Raw genomic sequence first — 27,380 nt, 5'->3', positions numbered from 1 at the left:
GTTACTGCCTTACTCCACAGGCCTGCTCCCTGTGTGTAGTCAGAGTTGGCTCTGTTGATTTCAGTGACAAATAAGGCTTTAGTATTTTTGACTCCTTAGCCCCTATGCAGCTTTGGAAGAGTTACTTAAATTCTATTCTGGGTCTGGCATCATCAGCACACATGTCAGCTAAGTTCCAGGTGCTGAATCTTTATTTATTGTCAGCGTTATGCAAGTCATTAAGATCCCAGCTTAACTGTCAGATAACAGGCTGAGCTTGTGGCACTTAGTAGAAACATCTTTTCTCATGTCATCTGAGAGAACTGATATGAAATTCGCTGTAAGAAATAAGCATGGAGCTCGACAATGCCTTTTTGCCTTGTCACTTCAGAACCAGGTTTTAGGAAAATTTTCTTATTAATTTGTTTTACAATAGTGCCTGAATTGTGCTAGGCACTGGAGATGCACCAAGTAAGAGACAGCCCTGGCTCCAGAGGGCTTACTTCTCTTGTCTATTTATAGAGTATTATCATCCCCATTTTTCAGATGGGGAACTGAGGCCTAGAGAGAATAAGTGGCTAGCCCAGTCACCCAGAGAGTTTGTGGCAGAACCATGATGAAGCCAAGTCTCCTGAACTCCAGTCTAGTGCCTCAGCCTCCCCCGCTCCCCCCGAAGGGTATTGCTCATTCTGTTTTATTGAAAAAAGAAGCATAACTACTAGAAAAAAAGTTTTATTACAACTGTTATTGCTTATTAAATATCTCAGTCATGTTTGTGTTAAACATTAGCTCCTCCCACTCTCATCACACATCCAGCTTGCCTCGATCTTACATATGCCTTCTCTTCACAAACCTAGCCACGCACACCCCCACACATACACACCAGCCCCACTCACATACACATTACCACAGGATATTGTACTCCTGGGGTACTTCAGCCATCTGCTAGCCAAACATGCATCATCATAGCTTCCTAAGTGATGTAAGGAGACAGTTTATTCATAATCTTTTCCATGGTGCTTATTACTCTGGTATCTGAGCACCTCACAGACGTTAATTAAGTTAGCTTCACAATATCCTTAGAAGATAGTGAAGTATTCGACTGATTTAGAGTGGGAGAGCAGGCATGGAGACTCTGCAATCATTCCTCCAGGGACTAAGGCCTAGGGTGACCAGATGTCCTGATTTTATAGGGACAGTCCCGATTTTTGGGTCTTTTTCTTATAAAGGCTCCTATTACCCCCCACCCCCGTCCCGATTTTTCACACTTGCTGTCTGGTCACCCTACTAAGGCCTGGTATACACTTAAAAATTAGATCAACCTAGCTACATTGCTCAGGGCTGAGAAAAATTTTGCACCCCAAACACCATAGTTAGGTTGATCTAACCCCCACTGTAGATGTAGCTAGGTCGATGAAAGAATTCTTCTGTCAACCTAGCTACTGCCTCTGGGAGAGGTGGATTAACTGCATCAATGGAAAAAAACCTTCCATTAATGTTGGAAGGATCTACACTACAGCTTGTTATGTAGACATATCTTAAGTAAACAAATATCACCACTTCACAGCCCAAATGTAAAACACAATTCTTACACTTGCTTGCCCTTAACAAACAACAACAAATCAACTTAAACACACACACAAATTTCCTCCCAGTGAGAGGAATGGAGAAGAAACCACAAGCAATGAATGCTAGATGAATTTGTCATAGGAAGGTGCTCACATACCATAGTGATGGGCATAATACAAGAACCCGAATAGAATAGAATACAGAGGTTAATGACCAACATGTAAAATTAAATCCACTGATCATGGGTGCCCCAAATTTTAGATGCCTAGCATGAAACACACAAGCCCATTGACTTCAGCTGGAGCTGTGAGTGCTCAATACTGCTGAAAATTAGGCCCGGTGGGTCTGAAGCTGTACACCAGAAAATAGAGACATGCACAAATAGGGATGCTTTTGACATGTTGGGCCTAAGTGACTTGCCAAAGGTCACTGGGGGGGAAAAGAAGGCAGGCATCCTGATTCTCTTTGCCCCTATGCATGGAAAGGGATTTGTAATTTGGGGCTGCAGTGACTCCCCCATCTCAGGTCTCTGACAGTGTGGGAAAAGCCTTTACAGCTGCATGTAGTAACACGGAAATGATTCCAGTGCAGGATCGTCTCAGGTATTTTTTTTCTTCTCTTCTGTCAGTTTTTCCAGTTGCCAGATTCCCACCTCTGTCTGCAGGGCAAGAAAACGAACCACGTAGAAAATCACTTAACATCTGCCAGAGTTTGAGAAGGCAAATACAGCAATTGATTCAGCTCTCATGTGTCTCCCCTCCCCTCCTTGGGCTTGATGATGACATGATTTGGGAATGGATCATCCTGGCGATACAGTGCCCAGGTTAGGGAATGGCTTACCTGGGGGAAAGAGGCTAAAGTCGCCGAGCAGAATGCAAGTCATAGTCACTGTCGGAGGAGTTGTCTGGAGGGTTGGAAGATCTGATTGCCCCTTCCAGAGCTGTAAAAGGAAGAAACCATCACTCTCTTCACTACGCAGCCAGAGATCAAGGTGCTAATGACCTCTGTGAGGGGTTCCAGGGATGTAGGAATGAATATCAGGTCCTCCATCCACAGTACCTCTTAAGTCATGCAGAAATCATAAGAGGTAACAACTACATCATGCATTCACATAAGTGCCTTTCAGCCAGCTATCACAAAGGTGGTTATTCCCCCTCATTTACAGATGGGGAAACTGAGGCACGGAGAGTTTAACTGATCTGCCTGAAGCTACAGAGTGGAAGAGCCAGAAGAAGAACCCCTATAGAGTGATTCCCACTCTATTCTAGGGAAACACTGTAGTCCGTCTCTGCAAAGCAGACCTGACTGTCTCCCTTCCCTGCTCCCTTGTTCTTGCCTTTCCGCTTCTTTGTTTGTGCCATACCTGGTCACTATACACTGTGCTGTCTCTTACCTGGATAAGCCGAAAGGTAGGAGTTCTTCTTAGGGGTCTGAGAATAGTCGTTGTCCTCGCCCTGTGCGCCTTGACCTTCCTGACGGGGCCTGAGAGTGACAGTGCTGTTGCGGTGGAATGAAACTAGATGGCAGCACAATGGAGAATTGTTAGTCACTGCATCTTTAAGGTAGAATCATAGCAATGTAAGAATCTACTCCAGTCCCCCCACGCAGAGGCAGGATTAAGTGTACCTAAACCATCCCTACCCCCTCTCCTTTTGAGCTGCAGAATTGTCTTATTGTTTAACCAACATATTGAGTCTTCTTTCAACATTTTCCCCCAAAGCCGTGGTTGAAACTCCTCACCCACATTCGCCAACTGCCGGTAGCACCTCCCAAACCCAGACAGGCCAGCGTTTGTGAGTCAGCGGGGCTGAGTAAGAATGAACCAGTGCGGGAACGCGGTGGATATGTGTACTGTGCCACTGGAATTGGAGTGTGACTCAACTATCCCATCTGAGTCACTAAAGAACCATTGAGTCAGCATGGGCCCAGAATGGGGTGCTGCACTATGCGAAGTGATAGCGGTGAGTCATGCGTGGTGCTAAGAATTACAGTCCTGCAAGAAGTGATCAATAGGGGGCGTTTTTCCTTCTGAGCAAGTATGAAACTGGCCACTAGTCTGGTGACGAGGGGGTGTTGTGCTGCTGGAGGTGCTGCCTTTTGGTTGAGGTATAAAGCCCCAGTCCTGACCATTTGTGGTCATTAACATCCCCATGTCATTTAAGCTGGGTAATGACATTCTCCCTGCCTAAAACTCCCAGCAGTTTCAATGGGAGAGATTATCCTTCACTGCGCCTCCTTAAAGCTGTACAATGCTGCTGTGTTCCACCCCAGAGATGGCTGCATCTCAGAGGTGGGTGTATGATCCTTTTCTATACAGTGTTCTGGGATACTTAGTAACATTTCAAGGGATAGGATCTTTTGTCCCAGAGCCCTGTCACACATGATGTTCCTGAGGCCTCGGCTGTATTTTCCACTTCAGACACGACTTGTACCTGGGCTATTTTCTGGCCCTGCGAGCATTCAGACAGCCTGAATGAAGGTGGTGAAATAGTGGGACCAGAGGGAAACCTCAGCACTAGGGGTGGTTGTTGGCTGTAAACCACTTAACCCTCAGGCTGAACAGTAGCCATCCTGTTGCTGAGCTGCGGAGCCCAGGGGCCTTTGTGCTTGAGATCAAACTGACCGCAGCAGCGCATCAGATGCTTCAGAGGAAGCTGAAGAGATGAGAGTGTTAGGGGTGACCTGCAGAGACCTGCCTCTGTCTTGTGCTTGCTCCTTACCATTTTGCTGTAATCCAGTTGGGCCTATCCACTGGCGCTGCTGCTTCTTGGCGTCTGCAAGGAGAGGGAGAGGAAAGTGGGGTGGAGGAAGGAAGGGTGAAGTTAGATGGGCACAGACCTGTCTGTCATTTTAAATGCATCACAGAATCACAGGGACTAGAAGCTGGAGAGCCCCATTAGATCAGCTTGTCCCAGAGTTGTCCCTACAGTGCATTTTCTAGTGCTTTGTCCGTTTGGATTTCACACAGCTCCAGCAATGGGGATTTCCTTGGAGACTGTTCCCCATCCTGATTGATCTCACTGTCAGGAGCAGAGTTTTCTGGATGTTCTACCTTAATTTCCCTTTTGTCTCCTCCCAGCCACATGAGCCACATCAAATAATCCCTCTGCTTCCTGGCTAAGCACTTGAGGTGCTAGAAATAATTTGGATAAGACAGGGCCTGGCTGATCCTTTGTGTCATCTCCATGTTTAAGCCTCTCAGGAGCCTGTGAAATACACAACACTGGGTGATTCAAGAGGCTTTTCCATTCTGAACTCCTTTCTTATTTTGCCTGCATTGTGTGGACTAAACAGTTATGGATACCGAGGAGAAGCATTTGTGGTGTGTTTCAAAGAGTGGGAAAGGGACAGCTCCAAACCCCTCTGCCTCAGGAACTCACCTTCCAAAAACTGCTGTACAAGATCAACAGGTGCGTGTGTCTCCTGAATCCTCAAAGGGGACAACATATAAAACTCCTTTTATTTAAAAGCAATGCATCAGCCAATGTAGTTCCATGATGCCACCGCTCCAGAGGTGATGGAGTGGGAAAGAGGCCGAAGGAAGGAGAGGACATGGGAAGACAGCCAGCAGCAGAGCAGGAGGAAGAGAGAGAGAGAGACTAGGAGAAAAAGAGGGAGAGAAGAAGATGGGAAATAGACATAGGAGCTAGAGGCAAAGTGACTCCCAGCTGTGTGAGTGAGATGAGAACTTGCCCCAGACTCCTTGGAGGAGTGAAGCTGAGGCAGTCACACATGCTATGGTATAAGGGCAATAGGATCAGTGGTCTCACACCTACAGCAAGAGTTTGTCACGTACATTTCTTCTGTAGTTTCTTGTAGGCGGGAGGTCCACAGATAATGATGAGAACTCCAAGGAGGATCAGAGCCAGGAGGATGCTCACAATGGTTCCTGCTCCCACCCCAGCTGAGCGTGGCTTGAAATTCTGGCCTGGGAAAAGGAGCTGCAGTTACTGATTCGTTCCCATACCTCCAGAGACATGCCAGTGCTTTGGAAAACGTTTGACAGCTTAGCCAGACTCTGGTGATCCCCAGGAGAAGAGTCCCACCTTAAACCCCAATCCCTCCACTCCGCCCCAAAGACTCAATTACAACCCAAAATTCCCATACCAAGCCGTTCCCAAGCTCACAATCTAGATCGCAAACCTCACTCAACTCACATCTTCTGCCCCCCAAACATCACCTTCTACCCAATTTCCAACCCCAGCAATTTGCAAAGCTTGATTGTAGATCAGGCAAATTTCTCTTCCTCCCCATTTCCTTAGTACATCAGCCACATGTGGGTCTTTGTCCCCTTTGAGTGGCTGGTCCATGTAAAAGATTTATGAGTCTGCTACTGCTGCCAGGCTAATGGCATTAGTTCTTTAGCTTAAGAGTAGCAGCTCATGTGAGATCCAGAGATCCTGTGTTCCATCCTCATGGATGACCGAGCCAAAGGGTCACCACCGGCCTGTTTCCTGATGTAAAGAGGTCCCATCCCGTGAGGGACAAGCGCTGCTCTAAAACACAAGAGAACCTGTTGGCTTACACGTGACTCTGGTTTTGAAGCACTTTACTCTTTGGAAAGTGGAACACTCCTGGATGTGCTGCTCACTACAGGACACTCCCAATGTCTCGGCACCCTGGACTTGGACGCTCGAGAAGAAGTTCCCGCACTGCAGCTCTTGGCACACCTGCTGCCCTCTAGATTCCCACAATGAACTGGAATCGCACAGGACTTTCCATTTCCCCTCATGGAACACTTCCATGACCCCTTCGCAGGGGCTCTGGCTGTCTCCAAGCCTTCGCATCATCCTTGGCTGGGAACCTGGGGAGGAGACAAGAAGGGATTGGTGAGACCCCTTGGCGAGTGGATGTCTGAATGACCCAGCTGACTACAGGCAACGTGGCCTAGTGGGTAGAACATTAGCCTGTCACTTGGGAGACCTGGATTCTGTTCCCATCCCTGCCGCTAACCTCGTGGACAAGGTACTTCACTTCCAGGTCCCCTCCCACCATTTGTCCTTTGCAGTGAGAATGGAAGCTCTTGGGGGCAGGAGCTGTCTCTCATCATGTGTCTATACAGTGCCTAGCACAATGGGACCCTGATCTCATATGAGGCCTTCAGGTGCTGCTGTTATACAAATAATTAATAACAATGGGCAGCCTGATGGGGTTCCAGTGCATTTGATACCTAATGTTGCTAGTTAATAGTGTTTTGTGTGGCGTACGTGGCCATGAAAACCACCCCATTCACTGCTGCATTTCACAGCCTGTGGTACTGCACTAAATTCCTATCCATTCCAGTGATGTCATGGTCTGTTGGTTAGACCCCAGCCTGGGGTGGCAGGTGCTCCAAGTTCTAATCCTGACTCATTGTGTGATCCGGGGCAAATCTACAGTTTTGCCTCCTGTAAAATGGGGACAATAATCACGACTCATAGGGAAATTATAAGGATTAATGATTAACGTGTGAACAGTGGTTGGAAATCCTCATTTACAAGCGGCTAGAGAAGTTCAGAGTATTAGTAAAGCAGTATTGTACTGCATCATATGGGATATTAATTGCACTGTATTGTATCATATGGCCTTGCATTGCAATGGATGCTATCTATGGTACTGTGTTTCAATGGCATTGCATTTCCATGTGTTGTGCTGCAGAGTATTTATATTATATTTGCATTGTATTGCATTTTAACCTATAGCATTGCATTTATACAGTGTTGCATTGCATTGGCTTGCACTGTTCTTAACCCAAGAGTCTGAAAATTCTCGGTCAGAAGTAGTTGTTACTAGAAATAAACTCGGTAATAATTTTGACTGACAGTTGGCATTTCTGAGGCTAATGCAGAGGATGCCGTTGTGCGGAAAAGTGATGCCAATCTTGACACTTTTAGATTTGCAGATTAAGGGATGAGGAGGAGAAGAAGAGCTGAGGGTCAAAATTGCTGGCAGTTACAGGCAGCAGAGGCCAGCAGCAGGCGTGGAGATAGAAGAGAGGGGGGTATTTTTGAGGAGTTTCCTTGCTATTCTAGAAATATTGTACAACAACCTCTTACTAGGTTCATGGCCATGCAGGCTGCCAGTGGAGTGAGTCCCCTCTGCTCACCTCGTGTAACAACTGGGCTGCTGGGATGGATTGGCCTCTTTAGAGTGCACAGGAGTAAAGGTGAAATGTGGCAGGAGAGGAAAGCAAAAAGGAACTTGACTTGGCTGTCCTAAGATGGACTCACTCACCGGAGCAGATGACAGAGGCTGGAGTTTTTTTCTGAGAGTTCCTGGTTCTGTTGAAACAGTCTGGGATAGAGGTACTTCTACATGATGCCACCATCTCCCAATGGACTGGTAGATGCTGCTTTTCATTTTTCACCAAGAAAGACCGATTTTTCTGGTCTAAGGCATCACCGCAGCCCATCTTCTGGCAAACCCAACTGTCCAGCTTTGTCTTGTTTTCTGGACTTGATTGGACTGTTCCCCAGTGGCCTCCCATGTAGAGCTCCACAATCCCTGAGCAGTGGAACCTCCCATCTACCAGCCGCATCCTGGGGGGGCCTGGGAGAAGGACAAAGAGAAGGGGATAGTATCAGAGGGGTAGCCGTGTTAGTCTGAATCTGTAAAAAGCAACAGAGGGTCCTGTGGCACCTTTAAGACTAACAGAAGTTAGTCTTAAAGGTGCCACAGGACCCTCTGTTGCTTTTTAGAGAAGGGGATAGTTACAGACAGTGACATCATCATCTCACATAACTCACCGACATTGCCTGAGATAAAGGTCCTGGGATGCCTTTCTGTTACTTTTTTTGGTCACATTGACCAGGGGAGTATTTTGGTGTTTTCTCTCCCTAGTCATTTGATAGGCATACCCTGGTAGACTCCAGCTGTGGGTGATTGTTAGCTCGGGCCTAGTGGGTAAGTGAAATCCCACTGGGGGCACATACCTGCATTGATAGCATATCCCCCCCCACTACCTTCCTTATTCCAGCTTCTCATCTACACCTGACACAATGGGAACAGCTATTGGGGTGTTTTCCAGCCCGCATCTGCTCAGCCTTAGGGGGCTGTTGTGACCCTGTGGGGTAGTTCAGTTCCTGAGCAGCGTTTTCATCAGTAATTGAAATTAAATTACCCAAATGCCCATTACATTGAAACTGTAATGGAACTGTCTATCATCACCATACAGATCTATCTATCTAAATCAGAGTAACATAGGATTTGCCATACTAGATCTAATTACTGCTCCCTCCCCTGCTTTACCATAACAGACCATTGGCCCATTTTGTCTCATATCTCACCCCCTGCCAATGCTATACTAGATTAGACCATTGATCCATGGAGTTCAGTATCCTGCCTCCTGCTGCACCAGTTCAGACAGCTGTCCACCTAGTCCAGTATTGTGTTTCCGCTAGCAGCCTGTACCTGATGCTTCAGGACCAGGTGTAACCCCCATAATCCATCTTGCCCAATGTGAAGTGCTGTTCATTGGGGTGGGAAAGGGGAATTTTATTCCAGCCCCAGGAGGGATCTGTTTATGTCCCTGAAGCATGAGATACAATTACCACATTTTAGCTGGCCTCCCTACAAATGTTATTATCCATCATAAGATCATCTGTCCCTCTTAAAAACCCATACACAGATGGCCTCCTGCAGCAATGAATTCTACAGGTAGATGTCTCACTGTGCAAAGAAGCATTTGCTTTGATTTGCTAGATGTTAATTTCAGTGAGGGACTCCTTTGATTTCTTGCATCATCTCTCCTAATGATCACCTTTAACTGTGGTAACTTGCAACCATTTCTATCAGAAGAGTGAATGTGGATCTGAATGGATTTGGTGAACCTGGATGTGTGGAGTTTCCTTACCGGTGGGTTCTGGTGCAGTTGTTGTTGTTGGTGCAGTGGTGGTTTTTTCTGGTTCTGAAATGATAAGGATGTCCAAAATGTTTTAGTAGGGTGCAGACCCAGCCCCAGGCAAAAGTTCTAAGGGAGGCAGTCAGGAAGGGTGTTATGTTCACTGAATAGACACAGAGAGAAATTAAATAAAAAAGATAAATCCCCTTGCTGGAAGGTTGCAGTGTAATTCTACTTTATTTCTTAGAATTCAGAACAGTAGTACACAAAAACACAAAAACACACAGAGAGAACACAGGCTGCTCCCTAAGGCAGCGAGACACAACTCACCCACCTTGCTTTAAGCTGCCTCTTTCCTGCCTGACGCCGGCTGCAAACAGGACCAAGAACATCTGTTCTTCTGCTCTTAGTGGTAGCTTGTAATTCCAATTCAGTCCTCAATACACCATAAAGGGGAAGATGAGACCTACCTTTGCAAACCACGGTGATATCCTGTGTGCAATTGGATTTCTCCCAGTGGCAGTTCTTCAGGGTAGTCCCATTCCCCTGGCAGTTCGGCTTCATCCTTTCCATGAATTTCTGCTCTGAGTCTAGTTTGAGAACGTCATTGGAGGGGGAGCCACAGCCCAGCTCTGCACAGACCATTTTTGTGACCTTCTGGTTCCAAACACTACTACAAACTCTTGCCAAGCTGCCCCCAGAGTTAACCTCCAGCAGGCCTGAACATCTGCAGCCAGAGCCTGTGAGTCTCATGCTCCACTCTGCTGAGAAAGTAAAACAGCGCGTTAGAGAGAAGAGCAGTGTTTAGGAAATCTCTCCTCTCTCTCCCCTTGTGTCTGTCTCCCTCTCTTTAGCTTTGTCTTCTCTGCCACAAAAAAGTGTGTTTTATGGCAGGATAACTAGTATATGTTAGCTCCCCTGCTGTACAATTCCAGTGGAGACAGGGCACTGTAGTTTTTAAATATGCAAGACAGACTGAGGCTGAGCAAATAATCGATTTTTCAGTTTGTGGGTTGAACTGAAACATTCAGGAAAAAATCAGTTTGGTTTGAACTGAAACCAAATTTTGTTGTTTTTTCTTGCTGAAACGAAACAGCAACAAATCTTTTCAGGTCATTCGAAATATTTTGTTTGACCCCAAATGACATTTGTTTTAGTTTTTGTTTCATTTCAGGTTAAACTAAATGTTGCATTCGATCCCAAATGACATTTTTTTTTAAATTTTCCTTTTTGAGTGTTTTTTACCCTTTGTTTTTAAATTTAGCTAAACTTTGAAATGCAACAAGGGGGAGAGGTAATATCTTTTCTTGGACAATTTTCTGTTGGTGAGAGAGAGAAGTTTTTGAGCTTACACAGAGCTTCAGACTTGAAGAAGAGTTCTGTGTGAGCTCAAACGCTTGTCTCTTTCACCAACACAAGTCGATCCAATAAAAGCGATTACTTCCCCCACTTTGTCTCTCTAATATCCTGGGACCAACACGCCTACAACAACACCGCAAACAATTTGAAATGAAACATCATTTTGAAATGGCTAAAATGGACTGTTTCGACATTTTCAAAAAAAAAATCATTTTTTTCAGCCAGAGCTATTTACCAAATGTGACCCAATTTTGTGAATAGTTCTGGTGCCTCGAAAAATGCACTTTTCTGCAAATTTACTAGTGCTGACCTGACCCTTGTAAAAGCTACGGTGCCTTGTCTCCACTAGGATTTTACAGTAGGCTAGTGAATGCATGTTAATTATCCCTATATAAACCCCCACTTTTTCTGCAGTGAAGTCAGCCTTCAGCTCACTCTGTCTCCTGTTAGTTCCCTTTGCTCCAGTGCTGTCTGAAATATCAGCAGGTGTTTTGTGAAGCAGAGCAGGAAGGAAATGGTGCTCGTTTGTTTGTGTGACTCTCAGATGTGTAGTAGTGCGTGTGTGTGTCTCTGAGTGTGTAGACACACTAGTATGCATGGGGAGATAGCCTGCCTGTCTAGCTGGTCTATACTAGAGCAATGTTGCCGACGCTGTTGCAGCTCCATGATGTTAAAACACTGGGAGCCTTGGGATAGATGGGCTGCCAGGTGGATTAGCCTTGGGCTGATCAGCGATAGAAGACATGATGCTAAAAGCCCCGTGGCAGTTAGCAGTATGTCTGCATTAGAGCTCCCAACATTGCTAACCTCAGTGAAGCTGTTTGCAATGATGGGAAATTTTTTGCAAAACTTCCCTTCTGTAGCTGAGGCTTCTGTGCCCCGGAGGTGTTGAGGGGTAAGTATAGTCATCGGAGCCCAAGTTGCTTGACTCAATCCCCCTGCAAAGAATTCTGAGGCGTCCCAGGGGAGCTGTGCCTGGTTGGCTAACCCTTGCTGCAATGACATCCTGGGGACATGTCCACACCAGGGCTGGGAACCCAGCATAAGTCTCTCTCACGATGCCGCAGAACACTAAACTGGTTGCTGACAAGTTAAGTAACTGACGGCTGCCTGATGGGAATGTATTTATATCCAAGATCAACATGGCTTGAAAGAGGCTTCAATAGATGCACTGACCTGCAGGGTTCTGGCCTTCCCCACCGTGGCAGGAGGTCACTGCAAAGAGAAGAGACTGTCAGGAGAAGTGAGGTGGGCAGGGCAGCCATTACTTCAGTTCAAACCTACTTCTCATTAGGAACCAGGCAGCTAATGCTCCACCATTCCCCTTGGCCAGGGAACCTTGGCACCTGGTTCTAAACTGTGCTCCCACTGAGGGACATTTCCTGCTAGAAGCGTCCTCTGCATCTTCTGTCCATCCCTGCAACATTTTTGGAAGAGACTTCGCTATCCTTCGATAAAACCATCACACCACAAACTATACCCTCTCACAACGGAGCTAAGCACAGACTATCAGGCCTCAGCAAAGGATTTCTTAGGGCCCAATGAGGCCAGTACAGAATTGTTCCCTATATCAAGCCTGTTTTAAATGTCCTGAGTGATAGCTGTCGCTGCTTCCATGTCTGGGGCCTTTTCTGATCCACTGTTTAATTATTATTATTTATATTACAAAAGCACCTCAAGCTCCAATGGAGACTGGGCCCTGTGGTGCATGGTACAAACACATAGTGAGAGACAGTCTCTACCCCTGAAATGCTTACAGTCTAGAGAGACAAGACAGACAAAGTGTGGGAGGGGAAACTGAGGCACGAGAGGGGAAAGGACTTGCCCAAGAACACGCAGCAGGTCAGAGCTGGGGATAGAAGCCAGGTGTGAGGCAGCGACCTCTTGATGCCCACTGGGAGAGCGCTCGGGGTGCATAAGGGCTCCAGGAATCCCCTGGGTCTGGTCTCTACATAATAGTTCATCAAAGGGAGTCATGTAAGGGTTCTGCTGAAAGCTTGTGTCATGCTGATCAGCATCACCACTGTGAAATGTAGGTGTAGATAATACACAAGGTGCTGTGTATATATTCTGAAAATTATGCTCTTCTGGTTTGTGAGTTGGGGCCGGTCACCAAAAGGTGACAAACAATCTTCTTTCCAGCAGGAGACGCTTATCCATCTGGCTACATGCAAATTGGATATTGTTTGCTTCCCAATGAACAGCTATTTACAGTCTGAAACGAATGCTAATCAAGAGATGGCAAAGTCTCCAGGGTTGATTCTAGATAGGAAATAACAAGTAGCAGGGGGGTACCCCATTTACAAGCGAAGACACTGGATTGTTAGAACTTTATCTGGGAGTAGAGAGGTACCCCCCCCCCCCCCCCCCCCGTTATCCATCACCTAGGGGACAAGCCTCCAACATGCATGTTTAGTTGGCCTGGCTATTGGGTGCTGTGAGAAAGACTTTGGGTGAGCTAAACTTCGTGAACCAGAAAAGTGTCTTGTTAGTTAAGTCTAGTCCTGGACAGCAGGAGGTGGTTTTATTTGACATGTAACCAATTGTTTCCAATATTTCTACTTACTTGCTATGACTTGAACCTCTGTTCCTTGTTAAATACACTTATCCTTGATTCCCCTATAAACGTATTGACATGCTGTGAGTTGAGCCCAGGGCCGTCTCCAGAGTTTTTGCCTCCCCAAGCAGAAAAAAAAGCTGCGATCACGATCTGCGGCACTTCAGCGGCAGCTCTACCGCCGCTGCTTCAATCTTCGGCGGCAATTTGGTAGCCGGTCCTTTGCTCCGAGAAGGAGTGAGGGACCCGCCATGGAATTGCTGCCGAAGAGCTGGATGTGCCGCCCCCTCTGTTGGCCGCCCCAAGCACACCTACTTGCTGAGTTGGTGCCTGGAGCCGGCCCTGGTTGAGCCGAGCGGTGATCTGAGGTGTAACTGGGAAGCTATGGGGTACTGTTCCTTTGGGAACAGCAGCTGTGTGAATTCTGTGACTGTCCAGTGGACTGAGGACTGGGCCCTCCAGGGAGATGCTCACAGGACTTTGGGGGTGGATTGTGCCAATTGCTAACCTGCAGAGGGACAGTGGGGCTGTGTAGACTGAGAGGGCAGTGCTTGTGTTGCCTGTGGGTGGTGGAGTCAGGGGGCTGATCCCCGGCAGGCACAGACAAGGCTCCCTCACGCTAAAGTCAGGTTGTGGAGAGGTGCCTCACAGCTCTGGAGACCCCCCAGGAAGTGTCACATCAGTTCTCCTGAGTCCCCGTCTGGGGCCCTATCCACTAGCCCAACCTGCCTCTCAGTGTGTGTGACACATGCCCTGCCAATGGCTGGCCTACAGACCTTTATGAGTCTGGCCCTGCTTCTAGGGGGAGGAGTCACTCCTGCAGCTCCTGTCCTTAGTGCTGCCGGCACCCCAGTGAGATCATGTTCACACCTGTAAACCCCATTTTAAAGGAAATGTGTCCCAGCTTGCTTGAAAGCATTCGGAGTGAGATGGTAGCAGCCCCAGCACCTTCAGCGATCACCAAAGGCTGGGTGCCGGGGCAGCTGAAAGAAGGATGGTGAGGCTCCAGCAAAACTAAATGTGTTCTCTGCCTCACTGTGTGCTATTGAAGCTGTGCAGTGCAGGCGGTTCCTACCCCAAGGGCTCTTTCTGGAAAATCACCAGGAAGCCCTCACCAGCCGTGATCTTGAGGAGGGAGTGGGCAGCGAAGTAAGGACATCTGCAGAGCACACAGACTTCTCTGGGTTAGTACAGCTGGTGGTGGTGCACCAGGAGCTCATGGAAGTGGAGGAAGAGATCAGGCTCGGGGAGAGGAGTCTGACTACATCTAACGCACGACAATGCATGCTGGAAAGAATGGTCAGAGTGACTCACACGTGCGGCTGGGCTCCGGTCTCATGGGCTACTTAGGGGAAAAAGACATGGGGCCAGAGACAGGCTGTGGAATAAGAAGATACAAGTCCACTACTGAGATCAATAGGATGATCTACATCAGCTGGGGATCGGGTGCATTGTCTTGTTGATTCCCATTGAGCTATGGCCAATTTACACCAGCTGGGGATCTGGCCCATTATATCTATATGGTCACTTTTCAGAGTAAACCTGTGCTTTTAAACCCTTATCAAAACCAGCTCTGTATTCTGCAGTGAAGGCCTGACAGCGGCACTGTAACGCCAGGGTAAGCTGTAGCTGTCGGGCCCAGCACGGTAGAATATTGTCATGTATTTTTATAAGCAAATATCATCAAGCTCCTGGCTCTTGTGAAATTGTTGTTGTTATTATGATCCTTGTATACAATCTAGAATTATAATACGATGCAATCAGTGGATTGACAAATAGGGGAGGGATTGGGTAGAGGACAAGATATCAGAAAAAGATGGATCCATGATACAGAATGGCTGTTTGTACCTGATCCACAGCCGGTGTAAATTCGCATTAGTATTTAGGACCGATCGACTGGTTGAATTCACAGCTAATTTCTGTTTGGACACACACTAAAAAATCACTACCAGACCTCACTCCTAATTGCTGTGAGCTAGTCTGTTAGTATTTCAGATTTCTGGAGGAAGGATATGCTTTGATCTCTTGTGCATCCTAGCCTTCCTTTCCCTAGCTTGACTTGTAGCTCAAGATTTTTGCTATTGATATAAAGACTCAGAGCCAAAGCCCTAGATGGTGTAAATCAATGTAGCTCTATTTGATGTTAATGCAGCTACATCAATTTACGCCAGCTGAGCATCTGGCCTTCAGTTTAATTAAATGTGTAACATGCTTAACGGCTTTCCCTGTTGGCACATCAATTAGTCACTCCCCCTTCCCTTGGGTGATGCTAAGTTAAAGCCCCAGTGGAAGACATTGCTGCTAGTATTTAAACTGTGGTTCTAGTCAGTCTGTTCCAAAGAGATCATGGGGCTCCACACAGATTCCCACCTGTGAGTCTACATATGATGTGCTCAATTGGCAAATCCACAGCGGATTTTTCTAACCGCTGTAAGTGCCACAAGCTCCCTGCGGGATCTGGAAATCCAGCTTAGCCTTTCCTGACTCCTGCACCATTGTCATTGCCAGGAATACAGAGTCCAGAGCGGGCAAGCCTGCTGATGTTGCGCCTCCCCCTCCCCCGCTCACTCTCCCACAGCTGTGCAATGCTCACAGGACTAGTGCAAGGACAATCTGTGGTGATTCAAAGACACCGTGAGGAAGGGGCCATGTTTCCATGCACTTTTCCGCTCATGTCTCACCTGAACATTGAATTTTGGGATATTTTTAAATATTTGGACCCAGATCTCCAGCTAGTGCAAATCAGCATAGCTCCATTGGAATCAATGGGCCAGATCCCCAGCTGGTGCAAATCAGCATAATTCCATTGGAATCAATGGGCCAGATCCCCAGCTGGTAGAAATCAGCGTTACTCCAATGGAATCAATGGATCAGATCCCCAGCTGGTAGAAATCAGCATAATTCCATTGGAATCAATGGGCCAGATCCCCAGCTGGTAGAAATCAGCGTTACTCCAATGGAATCAATGGATCAGAACCCCAGCTGGTGTAAATAGGCCCTAGCTCCATTAGAGTCAATGGGGCTACATCAGTTTACCTCAGCTGAAGATCTGGCCTATAGTATCCTTAACACAGAATGTAAATAGGACATGGGGTCTTGGGCAGGCCGTCTGCACTAGCGTGACTTTATAGATTCACTGGTGATCAGTTAGTCTGACCTCCTGTACAACACAGGCCTAGAAAATAATTCCTAGAACAGATCTGTTAGAAAAACATCCAATCTTGATTTAAAAACTCTCAGCGATGGAGAAATCCACCACAACCCTTGGTAAGTTGTTCCACTGGCTAACTACTCTCATCATTAAAAACTGACACCTTATTTCCAGTCTGAATTTGTCTAGCTTCAACTTCCAGCCGTTGGATCGTGTTCTACCTTTCTCTGCTAGACTGAAGAGCCCATTCTCATGCTGGCAGACCAGGTGTCAGTGCTTGCCAAAGCCCCAGGCTTCACTGAACACTTACAAATGCAGAACAGGAAGCTAGGCCGACTCACTTATGTATTAGTATAGATCAAAGTGATTGTTAAATGTATAAGAATGTCTTTGGTGTTTGAACGTCATGAAAACGAATGGGATGCTGCATGCATTGTTATCACTTATCTGTATCCTGTTATAATGCAATGGCAAACATTTACATTTTGTGCATCCATGTAACTAAATAACTAGGACTGTCAAGCGATTGAAAAAATTAATCACGATTAATTGAGTGATTAAAAAAATCACGATTAATAGCACTGTTAAACAATAATAGAATACAATTTATTTAAATATTTTTGGATGTTTTCTACATTTTCAAATGTATTGCTTTCAATTACAACACAGAATACAAAGTGTACAGTGCTCGCTTAATATTTATTTTTGATTATGAATATTTGCACTGTAAAAAAACAAAAGAAATAGTATTTTGCAATTCACTTAATTCAAGTACTGTAGTGCAATCTCTTTATCATGAAAGTTGAACTTACAAATGTAGAAATATGTACAAAATAAACCGCATTCAAAAATAAAATAATGTAAAATTTGAGAATCTGCAAATCCACTCAGTCCTACTTCTTGTTCAGCCAATCGCTCAGACAAACAAGTTTGTTTACATGGGCAGGAGATAATGCTGCCTGCTTTTTGTTTACAATGTCACCTGAGAGTGAGAACAGGCGTTCTCATGGCACTGCCGTAGCCAAGGTCGCAAGATATTTACATGCCAGATATGCTAAAGATTCGTATGTCCCTTCATGCTTCAATCATCATTCTAGGGCACATGTGTCCATGATGATGATGGGTTCTACTCAATAAGAATCCAAAGCAGTGTGGGCTGAGGCATGTTCATTTTCATTATCTGAGTCAGATGCCACCAGCAGAAGGTTGATTTTCTGTTTGGTGGTTCGGGTTCTGTAGTTTCTGCATCGGAGTGTTGCTCTTTTAAGATTTCTGAAAGCATGCTCCACACCCCGTCCTGATCAGATTTTGGAAGGCACTTGAGATTCTTAAATCTTGGGTCGAGTGCTGTAGCTATCTTTAGAAATCTCACATTGGTACCTTCTTTGCATTTTGTCAAATCTGCAGTGAAAGTGTTCTTAAAATGAAACACATGTGCTGGGTCATCATCCGAGACTGCTATAATCTATGGCAGAATGCCGGTAAAGCAGAGCAGGGGACATACAATTTTCCCCTCAAGGAGTTCAATCACAAATTTAATTAATGCATTATTTTTTTAATGAGCGTTATCAGCATGGAAGCATGTCCTCTGCAATGGTGGCTGAAGCACAAAAGGGGCAAACGAATATTTAGCATAGCTGGCATGTAAATACCTTGCAATGCCAGTTACAAAAGTAGGAGCGTTGCCAGCAGATCGAGGGAAGTGATTATTCCCCTCTATTCAGCACTGATGAGGCCACACCTGGAGTGTTGTGTCCAGTTTTGGTCCCTCCACTACAGAAGGGATGTGGATAAATTGGAGAGACTCCAGTGGAGGGCAATGAAAATGATTAGGGAGCTGAAGCACATGACTTATGAGGAGAGGCTGAGGAAACTGGGCTTATTTAGTCTGGAGAAGAGTGTGTGTGTGTGTGGGGGGGGAATTTGATAGCAGCCTTCAACTACCTGAAGGGGGTTTCTAAAGAGACTGGAGGTAGGCAGTTCTCAGTGGTGGCAGATGACAGAACAAGGAGCAATGGTCTCAAGTTGCAGCGAGGGAGCTCTAGGTTGGATATTAGGAAAAACTACTTCACTAGGAGGGTGGTGAAGTACTGGAATGGGTTACCTAGGGAGGTGGTGGAATCTCCATCCTTAGAGGTTTTTAAGGCCCGGCTTGACAAAGCCCTGGCTGAGATGATTTAGTTGGGGTTGGTCCTGCTTTGAGCAGGGGGTTGGACTAGATGACCTCCTGAGGTCTCTTCCAACCCTAATCTTCTATGATTCTAAGAAGAGGGTAGCATTATCTCCTGTAAATGTAAACAAACTTGTTTGTCTTAGCGATTGGCTGAACAAGAAGGACTGAGTGGACTTGTAGGCTCTGAAGTTTTATATTTTTTTGTTTTTGTACACTTTTTTATTTCAGTTACAACACAGAATACAATATATATGAAAATGTAGAAAAACATCCAAAATATTTAATAAATTTCAATTGGTATTCTATTGTTTAACAGTGCGATTAACACTGTGATTAATTGCCATTAATTTTTTTGAGGTAATTGCATGAATTAACTACGATTAATTGACAGTCTTATAAATAATCCTTCAAACGAGAAAGAAGCCTTGTAGAATGCAAATGAAGAACTTTAACAGGAAAGTGCTAATTTCAAAGCAAGTGGTCACTGTATGTGATGATCAGAGATCAAAGACTCTGAGTGCACTCCTCACTCTCCGGCACCAAAGAAAGAGCCCATGTGTCAGCTTGGTTTCTGTGAGAAGCTATAAGTATGGACACAAGGAAAAATTCTTCATCTCTGGACTGTTTAGATTCTAACAGGGCAGAATAACTGAACAAGAAGATGGAGATCCCCAGAGTTATTCTGGGTAGCCCTGAGAGACTTTTGGGAAACTGACAGATTACTACATCTCTGCTACCATTTGGAATTATAGACTGTACAGATATTTTCACCTGCTTTACCCTCTCAGTAACTCTAATTCCTTTTTCTTAGCTAATAAACCTTTAGTTAGTTTACTATAGAATTGGCTACCAGCGCTGTCTTTGATGTGAGATCTAGGACACAAATTGGTCTGGGTGAGTGATTGATCTCTTGGGACTGGAGGTAACCTGGATATTTTGTGATTTATTTATTTATTTATTTATTTTGGTGTAAGGGACCATTTGTCACATAGTCCAGCTTGCCTGGGTGGCAAGACAGACTGGAGAGTCTAAGGGGACTGTCTGTGACTCCATTATAAGACTATTGTAGTACTCTGGTACTGGGTTGGTGAAATCTAATTATAGACCATATCACCAGTTTGGGGTGTCTGCCCTGTTTTTGACAGTTTGCCCTGAACTGAGCACTCATAATCACAAGCTACCCCAAACAACATAACACCCATTATTAAATATTTGTCCCTCATGTAGGTACTTATAGACTGTAATCAACTTACCCCTTAACCTTCTCTTGTTAAGTGAAATAGATTGAGCTCTTTGAGTCTATCACTATAAGGCATGGGTTCTAATTCTTTAATCATTCTTGAGACTTCTCTCTGAACCCTCTCCAATTTATCAACATCTTTTTTGAATTATGGACACAAGAACTGGACATAGGATTCCAGCAGCGATCATGCCAGTGCCAAATACAAGGGTAAAAATAACCTCTCTACTCCTATTTGAGATTCCCAGCTAAGCATCCCAGGATAGCATTACCCTTCTGGCCATCGCATCGCATGGGAGCTCCTATTCAGCTGATTATCCACCATAACCCCCAAATCTGTTTCAGAGTCACTGCTTCCCAGGATAGAGTCCCCCATTCTGTAAGGATGGCCTACTTCCTTTGTTCCCAGGTGTATACATTTACATTTAGCCATTTTAAAACACATATTGTCTGCTTGCCCCCAGTTTACCAAGTGATCCAGATTTCTCTGTATCATTATTTACCACTACTGGATTTTTATGTCATCTGCAAATGTTATCAGTGATGATTTTACATTTTCTTCCAGGTCATTAATAAAAATGTTAGTAGCATAGGGCCAAGAACTGATCCTGTGGGACCCCACTAGAAACATATCCATTTGATGACGATTCCCTGTTTGCAGTTACATTTTGAGACCTATCATTTGCCAGCTTTTAATCCATTTAATGCGTGCCATGTTAATTTTATATCTTTCTAGATTTTTAATCAAAATGTCATATGATACCAAGTCAAATGCCTTACAGAAGTCTAAGTATATTACATCAACCCTATTACTTTTATCAACCAAACTTGTAATCTTGTCAAAAAAAAGATATCAAGCTAGTTTGACAAGATCTGTTTTCCATAAACCCATATTGATTGGTATTAATTATATTACCTCCCTTTAATTCTTTATTAACTGAGTCCTGTATCAGCCCCTCCATTATCTTGCTTGGGATCGACGTCATGCTGACAGGCCTATAATTACTCGGTTCATCCCGTTTATCCTTTTAAAATATTGACACAACATTAGCTTTCTTCCAGTCTTCTGGAACTTTCCCTGTATTCCAAGACCTACTGAAAATCAGCATTAATCATCCAGCAAACTCCTCAGCCAGCTCTTTTAAACTCCTGGATGCAAGTTATTTGGACCTGCTGATTTAAAAATGTCTAACTTTAGGAGCTTTAACCTGAAGAGATCTGTGAATGGGACTATTTCAATGAAGGGCAACTCTGAAATGATTTACTGTTTTTAACTTGGTGGCCAAGATTTTCAGGAGCGACTAGTGATTTTGAGTGGCCAATTTGAGATATCTTAAAGGAACCTTATTTTTGGAAAGGGCTGAGCGCCCATCCTCTTGCAATCGGATCCCTTTTGGTCAGCCAAAAATCAAGGCATCCAAAAATCACTTTGCAAATTTTGTCCAACAAGTTAAATTCCTCTCTGGGAAGCTCTAAGTCAGTGAGGTTCCCGCCCTCACCCCAAGGTTCTGCTGTCTGTTGCCAATATCACACTGGTTTGACTTTATGATTCCTCACCTGATACTTTGTCAATGTCGAGAAAACCCATGGACACAAAGTTTAAGAATAGGAGGCACAGTGAGGAAGACAGAGCATGTTTCAATGACAGTATTGCAGCCATCTGGGGGATAATGTCCAGCTTTAGCTGCTTCATTGTAAGAAAGACAGAGCTGAGGTGGAAAAAGTCCAGAGAAAGCAAAAAAGTTGAACTAGTTTTCGCAGCCCTTTGGAAATACAGAATTAGGGTGACCAGATGAGAGGAAGAAAATATTGGGACACATGGGAGGGGGTTGCCATCAGAGCAAAAAAAAACAATGGAGTGCCGCCGGCAGAGGGGAAAAAAACAACAACACTGGAGTGTGAAATATCTGGACAAATTGCTTCGGTCGGGACGTGGGACAAACGCCTAAATATTGGGACAGTCCCGATTTTATCAGGACGTCTGGTCACCCTACGCAGAATGCTCTGTAAGTGTTAAGTGATAATAGCAATCCCTAGCTCTTATCTAGTGCTTTTTTATCCGTAGCTCTCAAAGTGTTTCACAAAGGAGGTCAGTATCATTATCCCCATTTTACAGATGGGGAAACTGAGGCATGGAGCGGTGACATCCCCTATGTCACTAGCAGACCAGTGGTAGAACTGGGACTAGAACCCAGGTATTTTAATTGCAGCATTATTTATTATTATTTGATTCTATTTATTTATTTCATCATTATCATTAATTTTAAGGTCAGAAGAGGGCCATTATAATCTTCCAATATAACAGAGGCCATGGAATTCACCCAGTGATTCCTGCATCAAGCCCATATCTTGTGGTTGAGCTAGAGTGTAATTTTAAGACAGGCATCCAATCTTGATTTATTATTGTGAGTGTGGCTGCTATAACACTTACAGAGCCCAGTCAGGGATCAAGACCCCATTGTTCTAGGCTCAGTATAAACAATACAAAAGCAGCCATTGCCCCAGAATGCTCACAGTCTAGGATTTAGACAATACTTAACCTTGTCTACACTAGAAAGTTGTATCGCTTTAACAATGCCAGTTTAGTTAAAAGAGGCACAATTCCTCTAGTGTGGACATAGTTATATCAGCATAACTGTGCTTATACCGGCATAGCTTATTTCCTTATGAGAAGGAGAATAAAGTACAAACTGGTATAATGTAACTTGATACTGGTATAGCTGTGTACACACTGCGGGTTGTGCTGGTAAAAATCACACCTCTAAATGAAATAGATAGACCAGTACAAAAGCTGCCTGTAGACCAGGCCTTTAGGCAGGAGCCCTTTGTTTGTTATGCACGTCTGTACAATGCCTAGCACAGCGGTGCCCTGATCCATGACACACAGCAGGAACGTGAACAGACAAGTGGTGGGGAGGACAAAGTGGCCTCCGATGGCCAGGACTGTGTTTTATTAATGGAACTTCGCAGACTTCAACTCTTCCAGCACCAGCGATTGTGGTTTTTATTTTAGTTTTCTGAGGTGAGTCCAATAGAGTTAGATTTCTCTTTCTCATTGCTCAGGGCCGTGAGCAGATTTTGTGCCTGGGTTGGCAAATGTGCCTGGTGGTTTTTTGCAAAGCTGGCTTAGCTACACGATGAGGTTTGGAACCCAAATTGGTTTGCATCACTGGCACACGCAGAGCCCCACTGATCCCTTTGGGCACCTCTAGGGTGAGTAAAGCGGGCAACGTATGGCCCCATGCAAAGAGATTGCTGCCTCCAGGGTAGTTGAGCACCAGTGGGAGAAAAAATTCAGGGGGAGAGGCCTAAGGTGTATCAGATAAATGGGGGCAAGAGGGCAACTGGACTGAGCCCTAGGCTTACTTGGTCCTGCCACAGTGCAGGAGCCTGAAGTCGATGAAGTCTCAATGTCCTTTCCAGCCCTACAGCTCTATGATTCTATGATCCCTCCTTGATCATAGAATCATAGAATCATAGAAGATTAGGGTTGGAAGAGACCTCAGGAGGTCATCTAGTCCAACCCCCTGCTCAAAGCAGGACCAATCCCCAACTAAATCATCCCTGCCAGGGGTTTGTCAAGCTGGGCCTTAAAAACCTCTAAGGAAGGAGATTCCACCAGCTCCCTAGGTAACGCATTCCAGTGCTTCACCACCCTCCTAGTGAAATAGTTTTTCCTAATATCCAACCTAGACCTCCCCACTGCAACTTCAGCCAAGCTCCATCCTCTTTGGAACCCCACTTCAGGTAGTTGAAGGCTGCTATCAAAACCCCCTCACTCTTCTCTTCTGCAGACTAAATAAGACTAGTTCCCTCAGCCTCTCCTCATAAGTCATGTGCCCCAGCCCCCCAACCATTTTCATTGCCTTCCGCTGGATTGTCTCTCTAATTTGTCCCCATCCTTTCTGTAGTGGGGGCCCCCAAACTGGACACAATACTCCAGATGTGGCTTCACCAGTGCCGAATAGAGGGGAATAGTCACTTCCCTCGATCTGCTGGCAATGCTCCTACTAATGCATGCCCTTGTCTACATGGGTTTGACTCCTGCTTCTGGCACAGCCCTTCCTGAGCCATGTCAAGGCCTTTAGATCAGGGGTTCTCAAACTGGGGATTGGGACCCCTCCGGGGGTCATGAGATTTTACATGGGGGGTTGTGAGCTGTCAGCCTCCACCCAAACCCTGCTTTGCCTCCAGCATTTATAATGGTGTTAAATATATAAAAAAGTATTTTTAATGAATGAGGGGGGTCACACTTAGATGCTTGCTGTGTGAAAGGGGTCACCAGTACAAAAGTTTGAGAACCCCTGCTTTAGATCTTGTATTTGGTGCCTAGATGTCATGGTGATTGGCAGACAGATGCATTCGGTAGGGGAAAGCATCTTGCCTTCCTCCCAGGCATTGGGTCTCAGCTGCAGACTGGCTGGGCCAAGAGCCTGGTTCAGTACAGCAGTCTAATTTATCAAGTCCTGTGTCTTCTCCCTTTCCTTGCTCTCCCAGAATCCCTCCTCTGCTTCTTCTTTGGCTGGTGTTGGAGGTGGGGAGGGGGGCTTATTACAGGCCTGAAATTACTATTCAGGCCAAACGCCCATTGAAGTCGATGGGCTACATCCTGACAGGTGCTGTGCTAGCCCAGCAGAAATTTTGCCCAAACAGGGACTAAATAAAGACCTAGAGCCAGGTTGTCTCAGAGAGAGAAGAGATGGAAAAGACCTAGACATTTGCCTCTTCTCAAGTCAGCCTGGGCCAGAGTAGGATTAGTCCCTCAGCTGTTGTTATCAATGAGGAGGTTTGTTATGCATTTGTTAAGCACCGACAGTGCAGCGGGCCCGGCGCAATGCCTCCAGAATATGTGCTTCTTGCCCTAAGGTGCTTACGACCTCAGTTAGACTGACCATGCAATCTGGACCCAAGCCGTGGGCTGTCTGGGGAACGGGGGGGCCGGTTTTCCAGAGGCACTGTGGCGAATACGGCGCGCCCTGTAGCGATTATATATTAACCTGGTTATTGGGATGGTGTTTTCTGCATGGACATTTTGGTCTGAGTGTTTCTTGTGCGGGTCAGGCAGGAAAGAGGAGGTGTCTTGTGATGGTCATTATGGGACAATGCCGAGCAATTAGCTCCAGTGGCTCTCGCTTGATCCCCTTTGAGCCTTCAGGATTGGTTTAGCCAGGAGGGGCCAAAACCCACCAACCCTGGAATAAACCTTCTGAGGAGCAAAAAACCTTGGCAAGGTTTAAAAAAGGGATGTCCGAGGGAACCAGATTGAGACATAGGAGCCTGTGGGGTGTTTGAGGAAACGTGACCTCTTTGGTCACCATGGTGGGATGGCAGAATTTAGGTAAGGGCTTGTCCACACGTGAGAGTTATTCTGGATTAATAAGGTAGGGTGTGAATTTGAGGTGGAATTCCCGATAGCTCCCTGTAAGCCCTAAATTAGACACGCACGAAGGCTGGCTGTTGATTTCAAATCCCTTTTTCTCTCATGCTTTGTTCCAGCTGCTAAATAAAAAATCCCATGTTTAAGGCGGCTGTTGGCCGCTATACCTGGTCATAGGTTTCCCAAGCCCAGTGGGGCCTGCAGGATGGTAAGTGGTTTGTGTAAGCAGAACAGTGTTCCTAGCTCCTGGCCTAAGAGTGGAAGAATTGCGAGATCCCACCCTGGGACGAGGGCAAGTGGTCCAAAACCTGCTGTAGGTGCACTGAGAGAGACCAGACAGGGAGACAGAGGGGGAACCAGCCAGCCCGCCCCTGTGTTTGGGACACGTTCATCAGTACATTCTCAACAGAGCTGGGCGGGAAATTGTTTTCCTGTCCTGCAACAGTGTTTGAGATTTCAAAAAAAGCTCCTGTGATGCACTGGGACAAAGCTGAGGTCTTTTCAAATTTTTTTCAGAAAAAATACAGGGAGAGAGACCTCAGAATAAGCCAGTGGTTAGGGTATTCACCCAGTGTATGAGAGGTGCCGGTTTAAATCCCTGCTCTGCCTTGTTCAGATAAAGGAGTTGAAATCAGCTGTCTGGCATTGCAGGGAAGTGCCCAAACTGGAAGGCTATTGGCTATGCCCTGGTGGGGCTCTATCTCTCACTTTGACCAAAAATTTCATCCTGGACCTGAGCATCCACCCCAAAGAACGTTTCCTTTCCCGCGTAAATATTCGGTTTTGACGAATCAGCATTTTCCGGTGAAAAACCACTTCGGCGAAAATCTCCTGACCAACTGGAGCTTGGCCCATCCAGTTTGAAATGACTCAAGAGGAACTGATGCTGCTTTCCCTTAGTTCGAGTCCTCGCTTGCACCCTCTTTACAGGGCTCACAAAATTACCACTTTGCATGTTGTTATGCTTCTTATTTGTATAGCAGAAGTGGCTACAGGGCCCAGTCAGTGAACAAGGCCTGTTGTATTCAGTGCAGAACAAACAAACAGAGAGAGAGACTAATTCCTGCCCCAGAGAGCTCCTTATCTAGGATTACAACAAGATGCAATTGGTGGATAAATAGACAAACGGGAGGGATGGAGGACCCGGTAGTTGCACAAGACGGAGCCATGGCATAACTGCTTTTTGCACCCGATCCTCAGGCGGTGTAACTTTGCACAGCTCCATTCCAGTCAATGGGCCAGATCCCCAGGTAGTGCTCATCGACTGTAACTCCATTGAAGCCAATGCCCTTTTACACCTGCTGAGGCTCGGCCTCATATTTCTTCATGGTTTAGAGCCCTGCTTTATTTCAAAAGGTGCAGTGCTAAATAGCAGGTTGGTTTCATTTATGGGGCTCTGCTCATTTTATTGGCTGATGTGTTGACCATCTATGTTTGGTTTTTAGTCCTTAATCAGCCTATGTCGAAGAGTAAATCACCAAACACACTTTGGCGCCATGTAAATATGACGTATCGTTATTATGTTAAACCCGCTAAGCACACTGCCCGACCGAGGCAGCAAATACAAAGACACAGCAGAAGTTCTTTGGAACTCCTCATCTGGTGTAAATCAAGCCCAGTGGAGTGAGACAGATTGACCCCAGCTGGGGATCTGGCCCATTGACACCAATGGAGTGATGCCAGTTTACCACAGTTGGGGCTCTAGCCCATTGTTTTAAATTCCTGAAAATCAAAACTAGGACAGGGTGAAATCTACCACACCACCTAGGGGATCTCTGCATTTCTGCACCAGTTCTGTAGGTCCTCATCTATCCTGCCCTGGTTCCCCTGGCTGGACACCTGCCGCGGCAAGAAGATGTGTGATTGCCGCATGCCCTGACTGCAGAGGGAAGGGCGCTCACACACACGGGGACTCCTCTGTAGATCAGGGCAGCCGCGCTGAATCCCTGAATGGCAGAGGCCAGTTCGAGTACTCACCCCACATCCCCACCAAGACCAAGGAGATGAATGCTGGCTGCTGGACTCCCATCGGGCTGGGTCTCTCCCTCCTCCTCCCTGTCTGAATCTGTGAGCTCGGGGCTGAGCGAGCCGGCGTTTGCACCCCAGCCAGCTCTGCTACCTGGCACGGGGAAGGGGAGGGGGCCGGGAGGAAGAGG

General features: G+C 45.9%; 1 protein-coding gene across 2 annotated transcripts; it reads right to left on the bottom strand.

Annotated features, from left to right (window-relative positions):
* Nucleotides 1-695: 695 nt before the first annotated feature.
* Nucleotides 696-27,380, bottom strand: CD5 (CD5 molecule). 2 transcript variants are annotated; one of them, XM_065591776.1, is made up of 11 exons: nucleotides 27,202-27,380; nucleotides 11,903-11,941; nucleotides 9,838-10,131; nucleotides 9,380-9,433; nucleotides 7,762-8,076; nucleotides 6,074-6,352; nucleotides 5,345-5,476; nucleotides 4,269-4,322; nucleotides 2,942-3,064; nucleotides 2,389-2,488; nucleotides 696-2,206 (listed from the first exon to the last, which is right to left on the bottom strand). In XM_065591776.1, the coding sequence occupies exons 1-10, from the start codon at nucleotides 27,251-27,253 to the stop codon at nucleotides 2,403-2,405; spliced, it is 1,428 nt and encodes a 475-aa protein (XP_065447848.1). In that variant the 5' UTR covers nucleotides 27,254-27,380; the 3' UTR covers nucleotides 696-2,206; nucleotides 2,389-2,402. The 2 variants fall into 2 exon arrangements, with proteins under 2 accessions (XP_065447848.1, XP_065447847.1); XM_065591775.1 differs by having other exon boundaries at nucleotides 9,838-10,128; nucleotides 27,202-27,356.

This window comes from Chrysemys picta, chromosome 4 (assembly GCF_011386835.1).
Source record: "Chrysemys picta bellii isolate R12L10 chromosome 4, ASM1138683v2, whole genome shotgun sequence".
Classification (NCBI taxonomy): domain Eukaryota; kingdom Metazoa; phylum Chordata; order Testudines; family Emydidae; genus Chrysemys; species Chrysemys picta.
The sequence above is the reverse complement of the archived record's forward strand: the minus strand, read 5'-3'. Positions and strand labels throughout refer to the sequence as shown.